Consider the following 18,967-nt stretch of genomic DNA (forward strand, 5'->3'; position numbering starts at 1 on the left):
TATTATGGATACTCCAATTAAAAATTTTAATAAAATAGTGAAAAACAGTCTATAGGTAAATGACCACATCTTGAAGATTCTGAGCAGCAATCTTCACCATCCGTACCACCTGTTGTACCTCATTTTCTTATATTGCACTCACTTTCAGACAAACCTTTATGGCAAATGCCTCCCTTTTTCATTCAGAAGGGACTATAGGAACTTACTGGCTCTCCAAAGTCAGTAAAAAAGCTTTGATCTGGTGACATATTGGTGGAAACATCCACATCTCAATGCAGTGAACTCCTGTTGCATTCAAAGGCAATTGGGAATATACCTATAGAGGTTACACCTCATGCCACTTTGAATTCATCATGAGGAGTTATTGTTGAGAGGGATTTGAAGAACATCCCTGAGTTGGAGATTCTCGCTGGTTTCTCCACCCAAAGAGTTTCTGCAGTAAAATGTATCTACACTCGCAAAGATGGAATTATGGTACCGACCAATGTCCTTATTTTGACATTTACGTCACCACGTCTGTCTGCCACCATCAAGGCAGGTTATCTTAATTGCAGAGTATGGCCATACATTCCAAACCCTCTCCGATGTTTCCAGTTCGGTCACTCAAAGAGGTCATGTCGTGGTTCCTTGACGTGTGCTCATTGTAGTGGCAAGGACCATGATGCCAATGAGTGTGAAACAGACCCTCATTGCATCAATTGCAATGGCTCTCACCCGTCCTACTTTTGTTCTTGCCCTAAATGGGTGGAAGAAAAAGAAGTGTATTGTTTGAAAACGATTCATAACATTACTTATTCTGAGGCTCAAAAGTTGCTGCCCACCTCTTTAACTCAGACATATGCTGCTGCACTTCATTCCATTACTACAGTGGGAGTGCAGACAGATCTCTCTGTACCTCCAAAAGAATCGTTCTCAAAACAAAAGTCTTTTGATCTCCATGGTTAAAAAAGTTAATGAATCAACTTCAACACCCATCTCTGTCCCTTCCTTACATACATTCCAACAAATCCCAAGACCCACTTCTATTGGTTCCAGGTATAGGGATTTCCTTGGATACATCTTCTTCTCTTACCCCAAGATGCAAAACAATCATTCGTTCACATCCTCAGTCTCTGGAATCTCCTTCCAACAGCAAAGACCTGCCCAATTGACCCACAGCAGGATCCATGGAGGTCAATAGACCACCCTAGAATAAAGATGGTAAAGAAGAAAAGATGCAGTCTTAAACAGAAGGGTTCTCCACCCAATTTGCTAGCACATCAATAAAAATGGCCACCTTGATACAATGGATCTGTCAAGGTTTGCATTGTAATCTGGATGACATCAAAACACTTATTGCTTCCTACCATTCTGTATGTCTTTCCTTACAGAAAACAATTTTGAAACCTGTCGATATAGTCACCTTTCAGCAGTTTTCTTTGTACAGAAATGACAGACTGTGTGATGGATGAGTGCATGGGTGGCACTGTTGGTTGATCAGCATGTGCCCACAATGTATTTGCCACTCAACACACCCTTGGAGGCCATAGCCATTCGTGTTTTCTTGGGACATACCATCACTGTTTCTTATCTCTATCTGTAACCTGGAGAGACATATGATCAATCAGATTTTGATGCTCTCATTGAACAGTTGCCATTTCCCTTTTTTCATACTGGGGGACTTTAATGGATATCATCCCCTCTGCTGATATTGATAGGAGGGGTTGCTCTGTAGAGTGTATGCTCTCTGATTACAACCTTTCTCTTTTCAATACTGGTTCTTCTCCTTATTTACATGCACCTAGTCAGTCCTTTACTGCTATTGATCTCTCAATTTGTTCCCCTTCATTATTTTCCCATTTTTCATGGAAGCAGTGATCATTTTCCTATAATCTTGAGAGAAACTGGTCATGGTTGATGCCACCCGACCCATGTGCCCCGGTGGAAGCTGGATCGGGCAAACTGGCTTTCTTTCACTGCTCTCGCAGAACTTGATCCAGCCATTGTGTATAAACCATCGGTAGATGACTGTATGGCAGCAGTAACTGACTGTATTATACAAGCAGTTGCTCAATGTATTCCTAAAACCTCAACACGTTTTCCACTATATCCTCGTCCATGGTAGAATCCTGCCTGTCACATGGCATGGAAGGCTCAAAAATGAGCCTGGGATACTTTCAGTAGATATCCCACACTTTTGAACTGCATCACTTTCCAGTGGGCTCGTGCATATGCTTGATGGGTAAGACGTCAAAGCCAGAAGGAATCTTGGATTAAGTTTACAACCAGCATATCTTCTACCACCAGTTCCAAAGTCATATGGGACAAGATTCGAAATGTTAGTGGGCAATACAACTCTGTTCTCCTCTCAATCTTGCTCTCTGATGGCCAGGAAGTGGCTGATATCCAGTGCATCGCCGATACTCTAGGTGAAAGCTTTTGCTGGGTATCTAGCACTTCTGCTCCCTCTTCCACATTCTTAGCCATCAAGACTTGGGCAGAGCAACCATGTCTTTCCTTTCAAGCTGATTGTCTCTAGGACTATAATCGTCACTTTACACTGGTGGAACTCAAACTGACCCTTCATCAGTCTGGCTGTACATCTGTTGGACCTGATGATATACACTATGAGATACTGCACCATGTATCTCTTGCTTCTCTTTCTATCCTTTTGATTATTTAACCAGATCTGGCAGGAGAATGTTTTTCCTGATGCCTGGTGCCAGTCTATTGTCCTACCTTTCTCTTAGCCTGGGAAGGATCCCAAGATTCCTTCAAACTACTGTCCAATTGCTTTGACGAGCTGTCTCTGTAAGAACTTAGAGAGGATGGTTATTGCTCATCTTGTTTGTTGCTTCGAATCAAACAACCTTCTCTCACCCATCCAGTGTGGGTTCCGACAACAGAGCTCCACCATGGACCACCTGATTCGACTTGAAATGTCAATCAGAGAAGCTTTTCTGAAAAGGCAACATCTTGTATCAATATTATTTGACATTGAGAAGGCTTATGATACAACATGGAGGTATGACATTTTGCAAGACCTCCATACATATGGGTTACATGGCCATTTGCCCATTTTTATTAAAGTTCATGTAGGTTCAATGAACTTACCTATTTGTTTCTACAGGAACTTGGAGTCCCTCATGGCTGTGTTTTGAGTGTCACACTTTTCAGTATAAAAATTAATGCCATCACTGAACAACTCACTCTCCATGTTGCAAACGGGCTCTATGTTGACGACTTTCACATCTCACGTCAGTCGTCAAACATGAGGTGGATTGAGCGGCTGCTACAGACTGCCCTCAGTTGTTTACTGAGTGGAGCACAGCAAGCGGCTTTACTTTCTCTCTCTCTAAAACTGTTTGCATGCACTTTTGTTGTATTCACCCCAATCCTGAACTTCATATCAGAGCTTATACATAGTCTCATGAACCTTCTTTGCATCTCTGCTGTTTGCAACTGTCTTTATTATATGCTTTGAAACTTTGTTCCTTACCAAAGCATCCCACCTGGGGTTGTGTTTTCCTTCATCGGTGGTCTGTACTTTTTCAGAACAGATGATCTGCCATTGCTCCTTTTGACCTTTGTATCCAGGTGCAGTTGGATGAATTGGGTCTGTCCTTGTATAACATTGCTATATCCACTGGTCAGTCCATCCCACCATGGCTTTTTACAGTCCCCAGTTGTGACCTATCTTTAAGTCATCTGAGAAAAGTAGACACTTCTGATTGGACATACACTCTGCCATTTGCTGAACATCTTTTGAACCATCCTTCCACTCCTATTTTTACAGATGGTTTGAAATCAGGTGACTGTGTGGGCTCTGCCATGGTTTGGTGGTTGCACACAGAGTCCCCTCTACAGCTTCTGTGTTCACTGCTGAACTGTATGCCATTTCTTTTACCCTAGATCACATAGAAGCTAAGCACTACTCAAACTGCATGATTTGTACTGATTCACTTTGCTCTCTGTTGGCATTGGAATCACTTCAGGTTGGTTCACACCCTGTTCTCGTTGATATTCAAAACCAACTGGCCCATTTCTCTTTAACATCAACTTCTCTCCAGTTTTTCTGGATACTGGGCCACATTGGTATTCACTGGAACGAGCTCGTCAACACTGCAGCTAAGTCTATCTGCTCTGACACTATCACTGCTGTGCCTGTTCCATACATGGACTATGATCCTGTATTCAAGGCTCGGCTCCATGCTAGCTGGCAGTAAACTTGGAGTGAGCAATGCAAAAACAGGGTTTTTCCAAATAAAATCCTGTACTGGATTTTGGCTGTCTTGCTTCCATAAGAGTTGGAAAGAGGAAGTTGTTCTAACTCGACTGTGCATTGGTCACAGTTTTTTAACTCATTGTTTTCTTTTATCTGGAGCTGATGCACCAGTGTGTAGTTTGTGTAACGCTCAGATCACAATAAGGCACATTTTACTTTCTTGAAATCATTACGATTCACAACGACGACACCATTTTAAACATGTTCTGTTCCAAGGTTTGTCCATAACATTAGACAGTGTTATTGTGATGGTGACACTGTTTATCTTGGTTATGTTTTTAGTATTTTAAAGGCCATTAATCTTTTTAATGCCATTTAAGTTTTTTTTTAATTTATACATTACACCTTTTAATGTGGCTCCCTTTTAAAAAATCACACTTCTTCTTGTTCGATTTGAAATTAGAAACTGGCTGTGACATTAAATAACTTGAAACCAGGACTGGAAAGGCCAATTGAATTTCTGTAATTTTTCTCTTAACATTGTAGACTAGATGTAAACATTGATTTTATGCTACTTATGTTTTTTTTAAACTTTGTTTTGTTTTACCTTAATTTTCTTTTATGAATTTCACTAAGTTAATTTTAACTTTTTATCGGATGTTTGGAGGAGATATCCTAGCTGTTTTGTGACATAAAACACGAAATCAACCAACCAAACAAAAACCTGCTCTGTTTAGGCCCCCTCTCCCTTTTTTTTGTTGGTTAATATATTATTGACTCTTACTGATTATTTGATTATCTGCATTTGGGTATGATCCTTATTTGTGCTTTCTCTATTGCCCTCAATCCCTGTTATCTAGGTTTTGGTCCATGGTTCCTAATTCTTCAGCCTTGTCTGTCAGTGTTAGAGCCATGATTGGTTTCATCTGTTCTTTTATATTAATATTAACCTCCCATCCATTTACTTCTTCAGGTGATCTCTTTTATCCATGCTATTCCATGTACAGTCATTCTGGTTGCTTCTTCTTGCCCTGCTGAACCTTATTTCCTTCTCTTTCTCAAACTGGAGGTGGTCCCTTCCCTCAATCAACCCAATCACAGGTGCTCCTCCTGCACTGTCCATCCTTTATCTTCTCATTTTGCTGTTTTAAGGTCCTTGGCTAGATTTTTCAGTTTCTCTTTCAAAGTAGCTTTACATTTAACCTGTTTTATTTACCCTCCTTTGGCCATCTATCTATGTAAATGAGGCATTTGTCACTCCTGGGCATTGATGCAGAGTTTCTGGGCTTCTCACCCAACAGTTGCCTGTATCTCTAAATATCTAATGGAGCACTTTCAGAGGGATTCTTCTGTTTTCTCAATTTTGGGTATCTGTTGGCATTATCCTATACCTTACATTTTTCCCATTTCCCCTGTCTTTTCCATGTTGATCCATTTCTTCTGGCTCAGTTGGTGATGAGGCATCCATTCCTCCTGGTATGGAATATTCTTGTGGTCCTTGCCCTTATCTTATTTCTATTTGTATCTCTGTTAGTGTGTTCTCTATTTCACTTCTCTTTGATGTATTTCTCTCTCCTTCCAGCATGTGGTTGTCATAGGTTAGATAATTTTGCCCTCAATGTTACCAGGTCCTTGTACTTTTCCTTCTCTCTTACCATTTCTCCAGATTGTGCTTTTGTTTCTACAACTTCTGCAACTCATGATGTTTAAGCCTCCTTTCCACTATCTACCTATGCTCAGTTTATCATTTTTGCCCTTCTCCTGATCCAGATGGATTCCTCTTTCCTATCTGTGCAATCCATTGTTATTGTGTTTGTTTGGCTTACTTTTGTGGTGCTTACTTCTCCCTGTTTTTCATTTTGCAAACTTCCTCTTCCCATGATATTTCTCTATTTAGCCTAACTGCTTAGGTTTGATGTTTGATCCAGGTGGCTCATTCCTCATTGCCTTCTTCATGGAGTGATCTTGCACACTTCCTCTCATCATCTTCCCTTCTCCTTGGCCTCTCTTCACTTTCCTGTCTTTCTTGCCTCTCATCTTCATTGATCTTTGGAGGAAATTATACTTTGGGGATGTAAGGGACTTTGCATAGGCCTGTCACTTCCTAGCAACTCTACACCTTGGGGCACAACATATCTTACCAATTTTTCATCATGGGATTGAGTGATTCTGCTTCATTTGTCTCTTTGTTGCACCATCCTCTCTTATGCAGAAATGCTCTTTTCTTTTTCTGCTATGTCTGCCTTTTCTGACCTTATCACTTTTCAAGATGTTGAGGTACCTGATTTAGGTGTAGTGTGGTGCCCCAACTCAAATGTTCTGATTTGCTCCTATCAATTAAAAGGTGTTCTTTGGATGCTTCCAGGTGATGTGCCTGCACCTCCCTTGCAGTGGTCCCTCCTCCAATCCAATGTGGTATTCAAGCTAATTTTGTGAATGGAGAGAGAGTATTTTATTTGAAGTTATAATTTTCTTAAAACAAAATGTATTTCTGATAGGTACTTCCCTCCTCATAATTCCCACCTTTCCTCTCCACTGTATTTCAGTGCTCATGTTTTCTGTGAAACTTCAAGTGATAGTTTGGTGGTGGTGCATAGAGGGAGTCACATGCATCATATGATAGTAGTGCTTTCCTATTAGTGGAGAAGTGATGCATAGTGATTTACATGAGAGACATGTTAAACTTTCAAATTCAACAAAGGGGGAGGGTGGAAGGTTTGTGGCATGCATTCAAAAGAAGTTTGTAAATAAAAGGCAGCACAAAACAAGAAAAGCTAATCTTTGAGTGGAGGAAAGTATCTATTCAAGAAAAAATATAACTTCTGAAAAAGACACTTTTGAACCTTGAGTAGTTAATAGAATAGATGCTTTTGAACCTTATCTATTTATTAAAGCAAACACTTTTGAGACAGGTTCAGTTATTATAACAGAAGCTTTTAAACCAGGTGTAGTTATTATAAGCTTCTTCTTAACATGGCAAAAGATTCTTTGCTTTTTCAAAGTAGATGTTAAATGCTCACGTAACAGTATTTAGGCCTAACATGTTGGTAATAGAAGTTGTAAAGAATGGTAGATTACCCACACATGCTTAGACTTGCTTATAACCACTTTTGATTGAAGAAATGTGTATCACTGCAAACTTTCAATGAATGTGTAAATTGTTGATTCTGATGAATTAATAATACTTTTTGTATTTATGCTAATGGTATTATTTGATTATCAATGTGCAATGCTTCTGTTTTTCAGTATGGGCCAAGTCTATTTCCATTGTACATAGAGTTGTATGTCCGAGGCTTAACATCAGACTTAAACTATCTAGAAGCAATAAATATTAAAGGAAGAACTGATGAAGTAAAAGAGCTACAAGTTCACATATCTTCTGTTTACTATAAATTTGGGACACTTTTTGCCAGTAGATGGCCAGTCATAGCATATGAGTGTGTTTTGAGTTCATTTAGTTTAGACCCAAATGATGATAAGATTGGTGCTCTATACAAACTCCATAAGATCATCTATGGCCAGCAAGAACACACTAAAGTTAAGGATATTTTACACTTGACTCACAGTTCTGGAGGTTGTGTCACTTCAGTGCCCCAAATAGAGTGTAGATGTGGTGGAAGATGTTCTACGCCTTCAGAGGAGCCAGAAATTCTAGCCAGTTTGTGTCATGATGGAAGGCCACCTTATATTTATAAGTATAGTCACCCTATTTTGGACACACATATTCCAGGGGTTTCATTTTTATTGTTAAAAGACCTTGTTGTGGTATTAGAGTGTTTGCGGTGTCAATTCTTAAAAGCTAATAAGTGTTGGAAGGAAGTGGAATCACTTTGTAATTGGTATATTGCAAACAATTCTGGACTGAATATTGCAATGCAGTGTAGCAGTTCTTTCGGTAATGAGGCTGATTTAGTGTCAGATCACAGAGTGTGTCTGCCAGCTGTTGTGGAAGAATGTTATTTAAATAGAACAAAAGAAAATTATTATTATTATACTCAAAATGAGGTAAATGCACCACTTTCTTGTGCAAGCAGTTTTCCATCTGATGTATGCAGAGCTTTATTTATTCAAAAAGGTACATCATCTGGTATAAATAAGACTTTATATTCTGTAACTACAGTGCCTTCTAGCATAAGTAAAGCTTTACCTAGTGCAACTTATTCCTACAATACAAACTTAAGTATCCCATGTGAAAAAAACACACCAATTATGAACCTACCATTATCTTTTGAAAATGATGTATCTACCAGGAATAATTCAAATTCACTTGATTTAAACATTTTGTCTCCCATTGCTAGCACAATCTCACCTTGTGCAAACAGTGTTACATCTGGTGTAAACATATCCTTAAATAGGACAAATAGTGCATCTTTTAGCATTAATACAGTTCCACTCCATGCAAAAAATATTTTTCAAGTCATTGATACAACATTATCAAGTAGAAGCAATGAGTTTAGCATGGATATGAAGTCATCCTGCTCTGTAACTCCATGCACTAAAACATTTGTACCTAGCACACACCCTATGTCCTCAACCATTAGTACAACCATACGCAATAAAACAACTTTATCTTGTCGAAATAACTTGACTTCAAGTATAAGTACAACATTGCCTTTTTCCTGTGAAAGCACTATATCTTCTATCAGTGGTACAGATGTGTGTTGTACAAGTAGTATGTTTACTGTTAATAATGTGGAAAATAAAATCATTTCCACAACTGTTGCTGGAAATACTGAAGATAGTCTGTGTGGTATTAGTAAAGAACAAGAATCTGAGACTGTCAATAGGAGAAAAACAATGTTATTGAGTGAATATGAAAAGGAAAGTCATTATTTGAGTGAGGTTCCATATGTTACAAGTGATTCTTTTGAAACAAGTCATATGTCATCTGAGGTGATTTTACCAAGAGTTGAGGTGACTACTGCTGAACCAGTGAAGCCTACTAATACACAAACTGTAAAGGTGGTTTTATCTAGACTAAACTTAGGAAGTGTAAAATCTATCTACATCCCAAAAGTTGTGGACAATTCCGAAAAGACTTCTGCATCAAAAGCCAAATCAGTTGTAAAAAAACCAGTTGTGGTATTATCAGATATACTTTCTCCAAATTTTCTCTCTGATTCAAACACAACAAATTTTGTGCAACAAGCACTTGTGAAGCATCATGGTACTGAAAGAAAGAGAAAATGTTCAGATGCTGATACTGGACAAAGTACTAAGAAGCTGAAAGTTACAGTTATAAAGCTAATGACACCTGAAGACACAGAATTTTATAACTTGGAGAAATATGTAACAAAAACTTTTAGAAAAGACTTTCAAAGTATTCATGATCATTCTTTGGGTTCTTCTGTTAATACAAGTTCTGTAGATGGAGAAAAAATGAATGTACAGTTATGGAAAGAAACATCATATAGTCCTGTCTCTTCTAGGAACTTAGAGTTTTCATCTATAGAGTCTAATCCATGTGTAACCCAGGAAAAGCCGCATGAAACACGACAATCTCAGGATAATTCTCTGGGTTCTTCTGTAAATATAAGTTCTGTTGATGGAGGTAATATGTGTGTACACTTGCAGAAAGAAACATCACTTAGTTCCAGCTCTCCTATGAATTTGGAGTTTTCATCTCTAGCATCTAAGCCATTTGTAGCCCAAGGAAAGTCACATGAAACAGAACAGTCTCAAGTTTCTGTTGATATTTCCAGTCCAGGTGAAAACTCCTCCATCATTCAGTGTAAAAAAATAAATGACTTATCTCCAAGTGATTTCAGTACAGTTTTGCCAAGTATGGAAGACTCTGTTAAGTTTTTGTATGGAACTGTTAATTCTCCATCACTAATAGAGAAAGAATTAATTCAGGATTATATGCATGGTGTAGATAAAAAAGCCAGTGATCATAGAGGAAGAATAAAAAACACAAATACAAACCTTCCACAAATCATTGAAACATATAGTACATCTGATGACAGATGCACCATAAATTCTATGGACCATGAAAAAGTTTTGATGGATCACAAAGATTAAATATTAGAGAAGTTAATGAAAATGCCCAGAATAGGTTAGTTAAAGATGTTGCAAGTGGAATGCAATTACAAAGATCTCACAACTGGTCTCTCTCGTTTATATCTTCTTTTGAAAAATTCATTAAAACTGAAGAAGAAAGAAGAAAAACTTTAGATTGTGAGAAATCCCTTGAGCCTTCAGTATTTTTATCTAAAGAACTTTTGGATGCTCACATTGCAAGACAAAAGACTTTGATAAGTAAAGAATCATTTCAGATATCATGTATGGATCAAGAAATAAGTCAGATTAACAGTGGAAGAAATGAAAATATTAAGTCTGCTAATTTATCTGAGAATTGTTTATCTTCTGTGGAATTTACAAAATGTAGCATTATTGTTAAAGAAAATGATACAGCAAAACAGTGCAGTCATCATTCAGGTAATGAAAGGAAATGTTCTATTTTAGATGATTCAGAATCACTACATTTTGTCACGTCTTGTTCTGCAGATGATAAAGTAAAAGTTCATCATCATCATTACTGTCTAGCTTTTATGATAAACAGGTAAAAAACCCAAGTACTTCATACAGTTATGAAATCTTTAACAATTCCAATTCTGTGAATGTTATACCAGAAGATTTCACTTGTAAACTTATAGATAGTTTTGAATCTAGTCCTGATGATAAAGACATAGAAAAAATGGATATTAGAAGTGCCAAAGCTACAACTTGCACTTCTATGTCAAGTGATAGTGAAATAACAGGAAATTTTATTGATAAAACAATAGGACTTCAAAGAGATGAAGCTGATAATGTAGATAAGAATAATATATTTAATTTAGTGATATGTAGTTGTACTGAGAATATGTCTAATATACCTGAATTGCATGATTGTCATAACTCCACACCTGACTCCTCAGCCAGTAAAGCATGTCTGCTAGTGGAAAAATGTACATATCAGTCCAAAAATAAATGTTTTTTGAAGGAAGATAAGCAGCTAATTGGGGATTCAGGATCAGAAGGTGAAGCCCATGTTTCCCACTTGTACAGTTTAACCCTTAATGATAAGTTACACTCTAGGGCACTTTATTCTAATGTGATGTTGCATCATAAAACAGACAAAACAGTGAAGAACTCAGAAGTTGAAGTAACATCTACTCTTGTATCACAAGGAAGCATGTGTACTACCAGTTTAAATCCAACATTATTAGAAGAGAAAGATTGTAAAACAGAAATGCTTTTATCTAAGACCACAAAAACACCTGTACTACCAGTTATATCTTCTGAAGAAAAATCATCCCTTATGGATAAAAAATTACACCGAATTCCCATATTTTTGGTAAACAGACCATTTTTAGGTACAGCAAAGGAAGAGGTTTTGGAAGTTTCAAAAGTAACAGTGTGTAACTCTTATCTAACCAAACCTGCTGTTGAAACATTTGCATGTTCTGCTTTTGCCAGTATAGGAGAGAGCAAAATATTTGAGACTAGAAGCATTAAGCCACAGTATCAGAAGAATAGAACAGATGCATCTGATGGTGAAATTAGATTTGGAGCTAAACTTGTAAATAGAGCTGGGAAGGAAATAGCTGGAAAACTTATTATTCCAGTGAGTAACATCGGTAATCCTGCTTTGAAGACTTTATTCTCTGGTACAATTTTTAAATCTGGAGTACTAAAAAGTTACAGTTCACTGGGAGATTCTATAAAAAATACTGAAGTTTCAGTCATGAATTCTAAACCACTGATGTCTGTATGTAGTGAAACAAAAGGAAGAGATCCAAAAAGAACCCAAAACTTAAAGACACCTGTGCATCTGATAAAAATGCAAAACACACCAGTGATGAATTCTGTACCATTTCAAAGTATGAACTGTGATTCACCCACTAACCTAATGTCAAAAAATGGTGATTCCATTCAGTTGGGTGAAATAACATCAGCAAAATCTATTTTGATTCCTTCTGTTAAAATTACACAGGGGACGTTAGAGATATCCTGCAATTCTACAACAAAAACAGTAAATCCTGTTTCAGTTGGTGATTCATTAGAAACAATAAACCTTTTTTGTAAAGTGTCAAGAGGAATTGTAAACCCCAGTCCTCTCATTCAAGCCGTTCCAGAGGCAGTAGACTTTGATATCTCTTTTGAAAATAAATTAGAGACAGCAAATACTTTCTCTAATTTTGAATTGATAACAGGAAGAATAAACTCCATTTCTTCTGCCAAAATGGCACCAAAACCAGTAGACTTGGTTCCTTTTGTTGACAATACACTAAAAACAGTAAGTTCTCTACATTCTGTTAAAGATTCATTGAAAACAAGATCAACATTGTCTAGCGAGATGACATCAGAAATGCTAAATTATATTTCATCTGTTAAAGTTACATCAAAAGCAGTAAACCCTACTCCTTCTAATCCTGTGACACCAAAGACTGTAAATTTTACTCCATCTGTTAAAATGCAGTGGACAGAAAGCTCCACCCCTAATGTTCAACTGACACCAGGAACATTAAACTTCACTCCTATTCATATGACAGCAAAAATGGGAAACTTCATTCCACCTCTTCGTATGACGAACATAAAAGTAAATTCTGCATGTTATATGGAAACTAATACAAAGACAGTAAATTCCATTTCTTCTGTTAAAGTGACACCAGGAATATTAACCTCCACTTCTTCTATTCCAGTGATGCCAGGAAAAATAATCTCCACTCCTCTTGTTCAGATGAACAGAATAATAGGGAACCCTGTTTCTGCTGATCATATAGCACCAGAAACGAAAACTTCCATTCCTACTGTTTGTATAGCACCGAGATCAGTCAACTCTGTGGTACATGCTCAGATGCCATCACTAACAGTAAATTCAACACCAACTGTTCACATAGAACCAGAAACAGTTAACTCAACAACATATATTCACATGCCATCAGTGACAATAAACTCTACCTCATTTGCTCAGATGACACCAAAAACATTAAACTCCAACCAATCTATGCTTGTGATACCAAGCACAGGAAACTCTACTACATCTTTTCTTATGCAAGATACTTTACAGCTAATAAATTCTACTTCTGTTGATGTCACACCAGGAACAATAAACACCGTTTCTCTTATTCATGCAACAACAGAATCTGTGGATGGAATTCCTCTTGTTCAAATGAAAAGGATATCAGAAAGTCTTATTCCTACTATTAAAGTAACACCAAGAATGGTAAATTACACCCCTTTTGTTGAAGTGATACCAAACACTTTAAACTCCACCCATTTTATTCATATGGCACCTAGAACAATAGAAGCCACTTCTGTTCATGGGGCAACAGGGTCTGTAAACATTTCTCATTCTGTTCAAGTGACATTGAAACAAGCAGAATCTATCATCCCTCCTGAAACAACATTAAAATATACCATATCTTCTCTTCAAGAGCACTCACAAACAAGTTCCATTTATTCACATGAATTGATACAAAGGACATCAAGTGTTACACTTGCAGTTGAAAATTCTGTAAAAGGAATAAATTGCACCCATTCTTCTGAGATGACACTAAAACCTCTAAGGTCCAACATTTCAAATGAATGTAAGCTAGATATGAGAAAATTCATCCATCCTGTTGAAAAGGTACCAGAAAAAATAAGTTCTGCTCTTTGTGATGTAGAGTCTACAAAGAGAGTAAAATCTCCCTGTGTTTTAAAATTAGCTGTAGGAACATCAGAATTAAACCTTTCTCATGAAGCAACAGTATCCTCGAACTTATCAGCTAAAAAGTTGTTTGAGATGGTGAATGGTGAAAAGAGACCAAAAACACCAAATATGACTTCTGTTGATGAAGTTTCAATAAGTGGTGGAGTAATTTCAGCACCCCATGTTCAAAAGACATTAAGAACAGGAAAAGCTTTATCTTTTGCAGGAATAATACCAAATACTTTCAACAGCACCATTTTGAAGGAATTCAGACCAATAATACACCTCAAACCTTTTAAAGAGATATCAACAGTTCCTTGTAAACAGCCTCTTAGTGTGATAAAAACTGCAAATGTTACTCCATCTGTTCTAACTGCAACCTCTAATAGATTTGTCTCTTCAGATATCAAAACAACAGCTTCAGTTTCAAAGTCAACACCAAAGGTTGGTTTGAAAACAATGGTGATTAAACGTAAGCCATCTGGTGAAATGGCTGTAATGACTTTGAATGAAAATTCATCAGCTGAGGTACCCAGAACAAACAATAACTTAAAATATAATAAATCTTCAGTGTCTTTTCTAGGTGTAACAGCAACAAGATCATCAAGTGCCTGTGCTGTACATGATTGTTCAGTAGGTACAAAAAATACTTGTTCTTCAGAGAGAATGGAGAAAAAAACGAGGATGGATACCGGTCAGGAATGCTCCTGGGGTAATGGAATATCGGAAAGCTCCACATCACAGACAGTTTAGTGTTGGTAGTGTTCAGAAAAGTGATGTAGTAGGAAAGGTAAATACCCACCCACAAAAAAAATTTCCTTGTTATGTTCATACTAGTGTGATACAGACATCTGGAGTTTCACAGGTAACTTCTGTAAAATCTGTGTCAGGACAAACATTTTTAAATAGTATGCAAACTCAGTCTAATAGTTCTTTGTTGCTACAAAACAATCAAAATATTTTTAACCAAAAACTCAGAGCAACTGGAAAGACTGAGAATAGATCTAAATCTACCAAAGGAACAATAATATTGCTTCGAGAAGATGTTGTACGTGATTCTAAAAATGCATTTCAGACTTTCCTTCGAGAACAGAAATCTTCAAGTGCAGAAAAAGTATGTCTTCAGAAATTTTCATCTGTACAAAAAAGCAGTATAAAGTCCAATGAATGTTTTTATTCACAGTTACCTTGCTTGCATTCTGCATCTCGCTGTGCTCTAGATATGTCAATAGATTCTGAATTGAAAGAGTCAAACCTTGAATTACTTACTGCAGAAGTGACAAAAATAAAAAACTATTCCAACCGTCTTGAGGAAGACTGGCAGTTTGTTGAATACTGAAACCTACTTGAGCAGCAGTCACCAGCAGGTCAGAGAATCCACAAGTAACTGTGAAAAGGAATTCCAGCCTCTTTCAGAACAGGTTAGTCCAGTGTATTCTTTTTTAAAAAGCTATATGGAATTCTCAATCTTCATTTTAAGTGTATATTTACCAAAGTATAAAATACTGTTCAACTAAATAGTAATTAAAAAGAATGTTTATGATTGTGTGTAGTGTACAAAATTAACCTTGAAGCATAAACTTATTTTTGTTTTGTTTGAAATATTTTATAAGCAGGAAGAGTTGAAAAGGCTGCATTCTTAACTGATCAGCTCTGAAACCTTGATTGCAGCTTTACAATTTCTAAATGCTGTGTTAATATGTGGAATCCTTGGCTTTGGAGTCATGAGTTATTCAGATTTTCTATTCAGTTTCATCCTTATATTCCATTTTTTATTTTTTCAATTTGTATTTGTTTTCTCTCTGGTGCAGTTTGTATTGAAATTTGGGATACAAAAGTTTTGAACCTTTTTCATAAGGGGATAATCAAGACAGTGCTTCTTGTTTCCCCAGGTTTTTACTCGCATCTTTTCATAGTGCTAAAGAAATCACATAGTTGGAGACTGGTATTAAATCTTTCCCAGTGTAGTCTTTTCAAAAACATTCCTCATGTAAAGCTGGAAACTGTCAGAACCTTACAGAATTTGCTCTTTCTTAGTCTTTTACTTGTATATCTTTTTAAAGTTCCTTTCAAGTTGCAAAGTATGGAAGCAAATAAGAAGCATTGATTTTCTTCTCTCAGCAGCTTCTCCTCTCAATTCATTTTTGGGAGGATGCTAGGGATCCAGTGATAATCTGTGAAATCTTTGTTTTTGAGATTTTTGAGCCCATCAGATTTTTAAGTTATAGTTTTTTTCTCAAATTTCATCATCTTCTGCCACCTTTGACTTTCCCTCTTTTATTTTTCCATTCCAATTTAAATTCAATGTCTGGATCAGTAATTTTAGAATTTTGTTTACAGAAATTGACTATCAAAGCAATACTTCATGTTTCCCAGGTTTTTACAGTCATATTTTCATTATTTATAAGAAATTAAGCAAATGGAGACTGGTATTAAATTTTTTCCATTTCAGTTATTATCTGAACATTCCCTTGTTTTAAACTATGAGATCTTATGGAGTTTTTCTTGAAGATTTTTGGATAAAAAAAAGTATATATCAGAATTATTTACATGTCTTGATTAACATGTCTGTTCAACAAATTCTTCACTTTGCCTACAAGGAGTATTTATCAGTTTATGGTCTTCCCTTTCAGTCTGATCAACAGTTTATGTATTTACCCATGTTGTGAAAGCATTTGTGGGTCTTCTGACCATATTCTATATCAGTTTTCATTTTATGGACAGTTAAATTATTCTTGCTTTGTCATTGACTCTCACTCAATTAGTGAACACGTTAGTTTTCTTTTTGGGTGGATTATTCAAAGTCTCAGCCTGTACCTATTCAGTATCTGTTATAACCAGGATTTTGATAAACACTTTTTTAGGAATTCTTTGCCTGTTACCTTTGGATTTGTAATCTCTAGATTCTTAGTTCTACCTTATCTCTTTCCTTTCCTCCATCTTTCAAAACTGTCTTCTCTGTTTTGGAGAATGATAGTTTTTTTTGAGCAAGACCATTAGTTTTTGTTGTGTTTACATGAAACACCTTCAGTGGGACATTTCCTTTTAATAACATTTGATTGAATTCAGAGTTTTCCACTGTAGGTTTCACTTTTCTTTCACTTAATCCAAATGCCCTCAACAAGAACTTTGGTGTTGTGCTTGCAGAACTGCAGCCTTTCTATCTAATCTCCATAGGAATCTTTCTTATTAGTCTTTTGGAACTAAGGATAGTTCATCATGTATGTCAAAGAATTTCTACCATTGTTACTCCACTATAATGTTTTACTTCACATAGAGAAATCTAATTTGGTGGTGTATATCAACAATTAGAGTGGAACTCAGTATTAACCTTTGCAGACTTTGTGCTTCTTTGACTACACTTCTGTCATACATATCTCAAAGATTGTTCCATACCAGGTGCTAGAAACATTCTCTTTCCTGAGATAGCTTTTTCAGCATTTTATTGATTCTATTGTTGAATAAGTCATCCTGTGATCAATGTATAAGAATAAGACTGGTTGGAATTAAGTATAAGTTGCAACTTAAGGATTTTTCCCCACTGATAATATTTATGATTATTCATTTTTTAATTTTTTTTCAACTTTAGTATTTCAAGCCTCATACAAATGATTTGTTTTATGGAGGATTTCACTTATTAGTCAATAGACTTTACTTGTTCAAAAAACAATTTGTGGTAATGAAAGGATTAATTTGATCTGTCTTATGGTTTTCTAATGTGATACCTTAAAATTACTTATTTTTGTAATGTAATACTACAAAACTTAATTATGAAAAAACTATAAGGCTTGATACATACTGGATTGTAATTGGTATTATTATTTTTTTCTTCTTAAGAGTAAGGATGCAAGTCTCTCTGCCACCGAGCTACAAAGGAAAGTTAATACTGTAGAGAACTCTGAACTTCTGGTTAAACCTCATGGTATGAAGAGATTAATGGACACAAGAGAGGCTGTTAAATGCATGAGATATGCACATGCAAGTAAATCAACAGGGGACACATTAACAACAGATTTTCATGATAGTTGAAGGTGAATGCAACCTTCTGTGGGCTGCTTATGAGAATAGAAACTGGACCTGTGCCCTCAGAATAGGCTTTTGTTTACTGTAATGTATGCCAGGCATACAAGTCTGTACAGCAGTTAGATGCAGGAAACATATAAACTACATTATTTAAACATTATTCATTACATTTAGGTCAAAAAGAAGTAACTTTTATGACACTTAATGTGGCTAGTTGAAACAGATTTTCAACTTGACCTGGGAACGAAGATGGTTGCAGTACTAGAAAAAGAAGCGTGTACATAGTCACGAGTGTGGTGCTTTTAGAAAAATGGTTATTTTAAACTGTTTATGTCCTTAATCATGGGACAAGTGTACAGCATGGTTTTAGAGATCTAAATTTGAGGCTTCAAATCTTCAATCAAATGTATGAAAACCAAATGTCACTTAGAAGAATTGACCATGATTTTATCTTTGTGTAAAAGAAATTCATATGTGTATATTTGTCACTATTCTGGTAGCAGTTAAAAAATGAACTGATGACTTCTACAGCTTTGTACTGAGAATACATAATTTGTAATTGTGGTACCTTTGAAATGACTAATACATACTGCAGAAGTTTTATTTGATGTGCAAATCTGTGCTTTCACACTGGTTTTATGAAGGTTAAAGTATTCTGATATTAATTTCACATTCAGCAAAGATCCTCTCATTTAGAACAAGTGAAATGTGGCAGTGGAATTACATATGTATAAACAAATTATGAAATTTGTATTCCAATCCAAGCCCCATTGTTAAATAAACATAAAAATTGTGTTTGGCATTTTTGTTAGTGAATGGGATCCATTTTTTCTACTTTTACAAGGTACGTCTCTGCTCATGGGTAATAAATATGTTAGAGCAGTCAGTGACTAACAGTAGTTAGCTGCATACTATCAAATTTGCCTAATTAATTTATTTTACTAAAATTTTGGCCAAAGGCACCAAACTTCATAGTTTATTGGTTATTCTAATTAAACTGCATTTAAACCACATGTAAAACAATCTATCAGTGTAGTATGACAATTTAATCCTTTTGTGAATCT

The 18,967-nt window shown here is 36.2% G+C and overlaps 1 protein-coding gene across 2 annotated transcripts in view; it reads left to right on the forward strand.

Moving 5' to 3' along the window:
• LOC143222276 (uncharacterized) overlaps window positions 1-18,702 on the forward strand; it is a 47,370-nt gene extending 28,668 nt beyond the window's left edge. Inside the window, exons 7-8 of one of the 2 annotated variants that reach the window (XM_076448570.1) lie at window positions 7,451-15,301; window positions 17,718-18,702. In XM_076448570.1, coding sequence (XP_076304685.1) covers window positions 7,451-10,225 — 2,775 coding nt within the window. In that variant the 3' untranslated portion in view covers window positions 10,226-15,301; window positions 17,718-18,702. Of the gene's footprint in view, window positions 1-7,450; window positions 15,302-17,717 lie in introns of those variants that run through there. The other variant, XM_076448571.1, reaches the window with a different exon arrangement.
• The last annotated feature ends 265 nt before the right edge of the window (window positions 18,703-18,967 follow it).

The sequence above is a fragment of the Tachypleus tridentatus genome, chromosome 8, assembly GCF_004210375.1.
Source record: "Tachypleus tridentatus isolate NWPU-2018 chromosome 8, ASM421037v1, whole genome shotgun sequence".
NCBI lineage: Eukaryota > Metazoa > Arthropoda > Merostomata > Xiphosura > Limulidae > Tachypleus > Tachypleus tridentatus.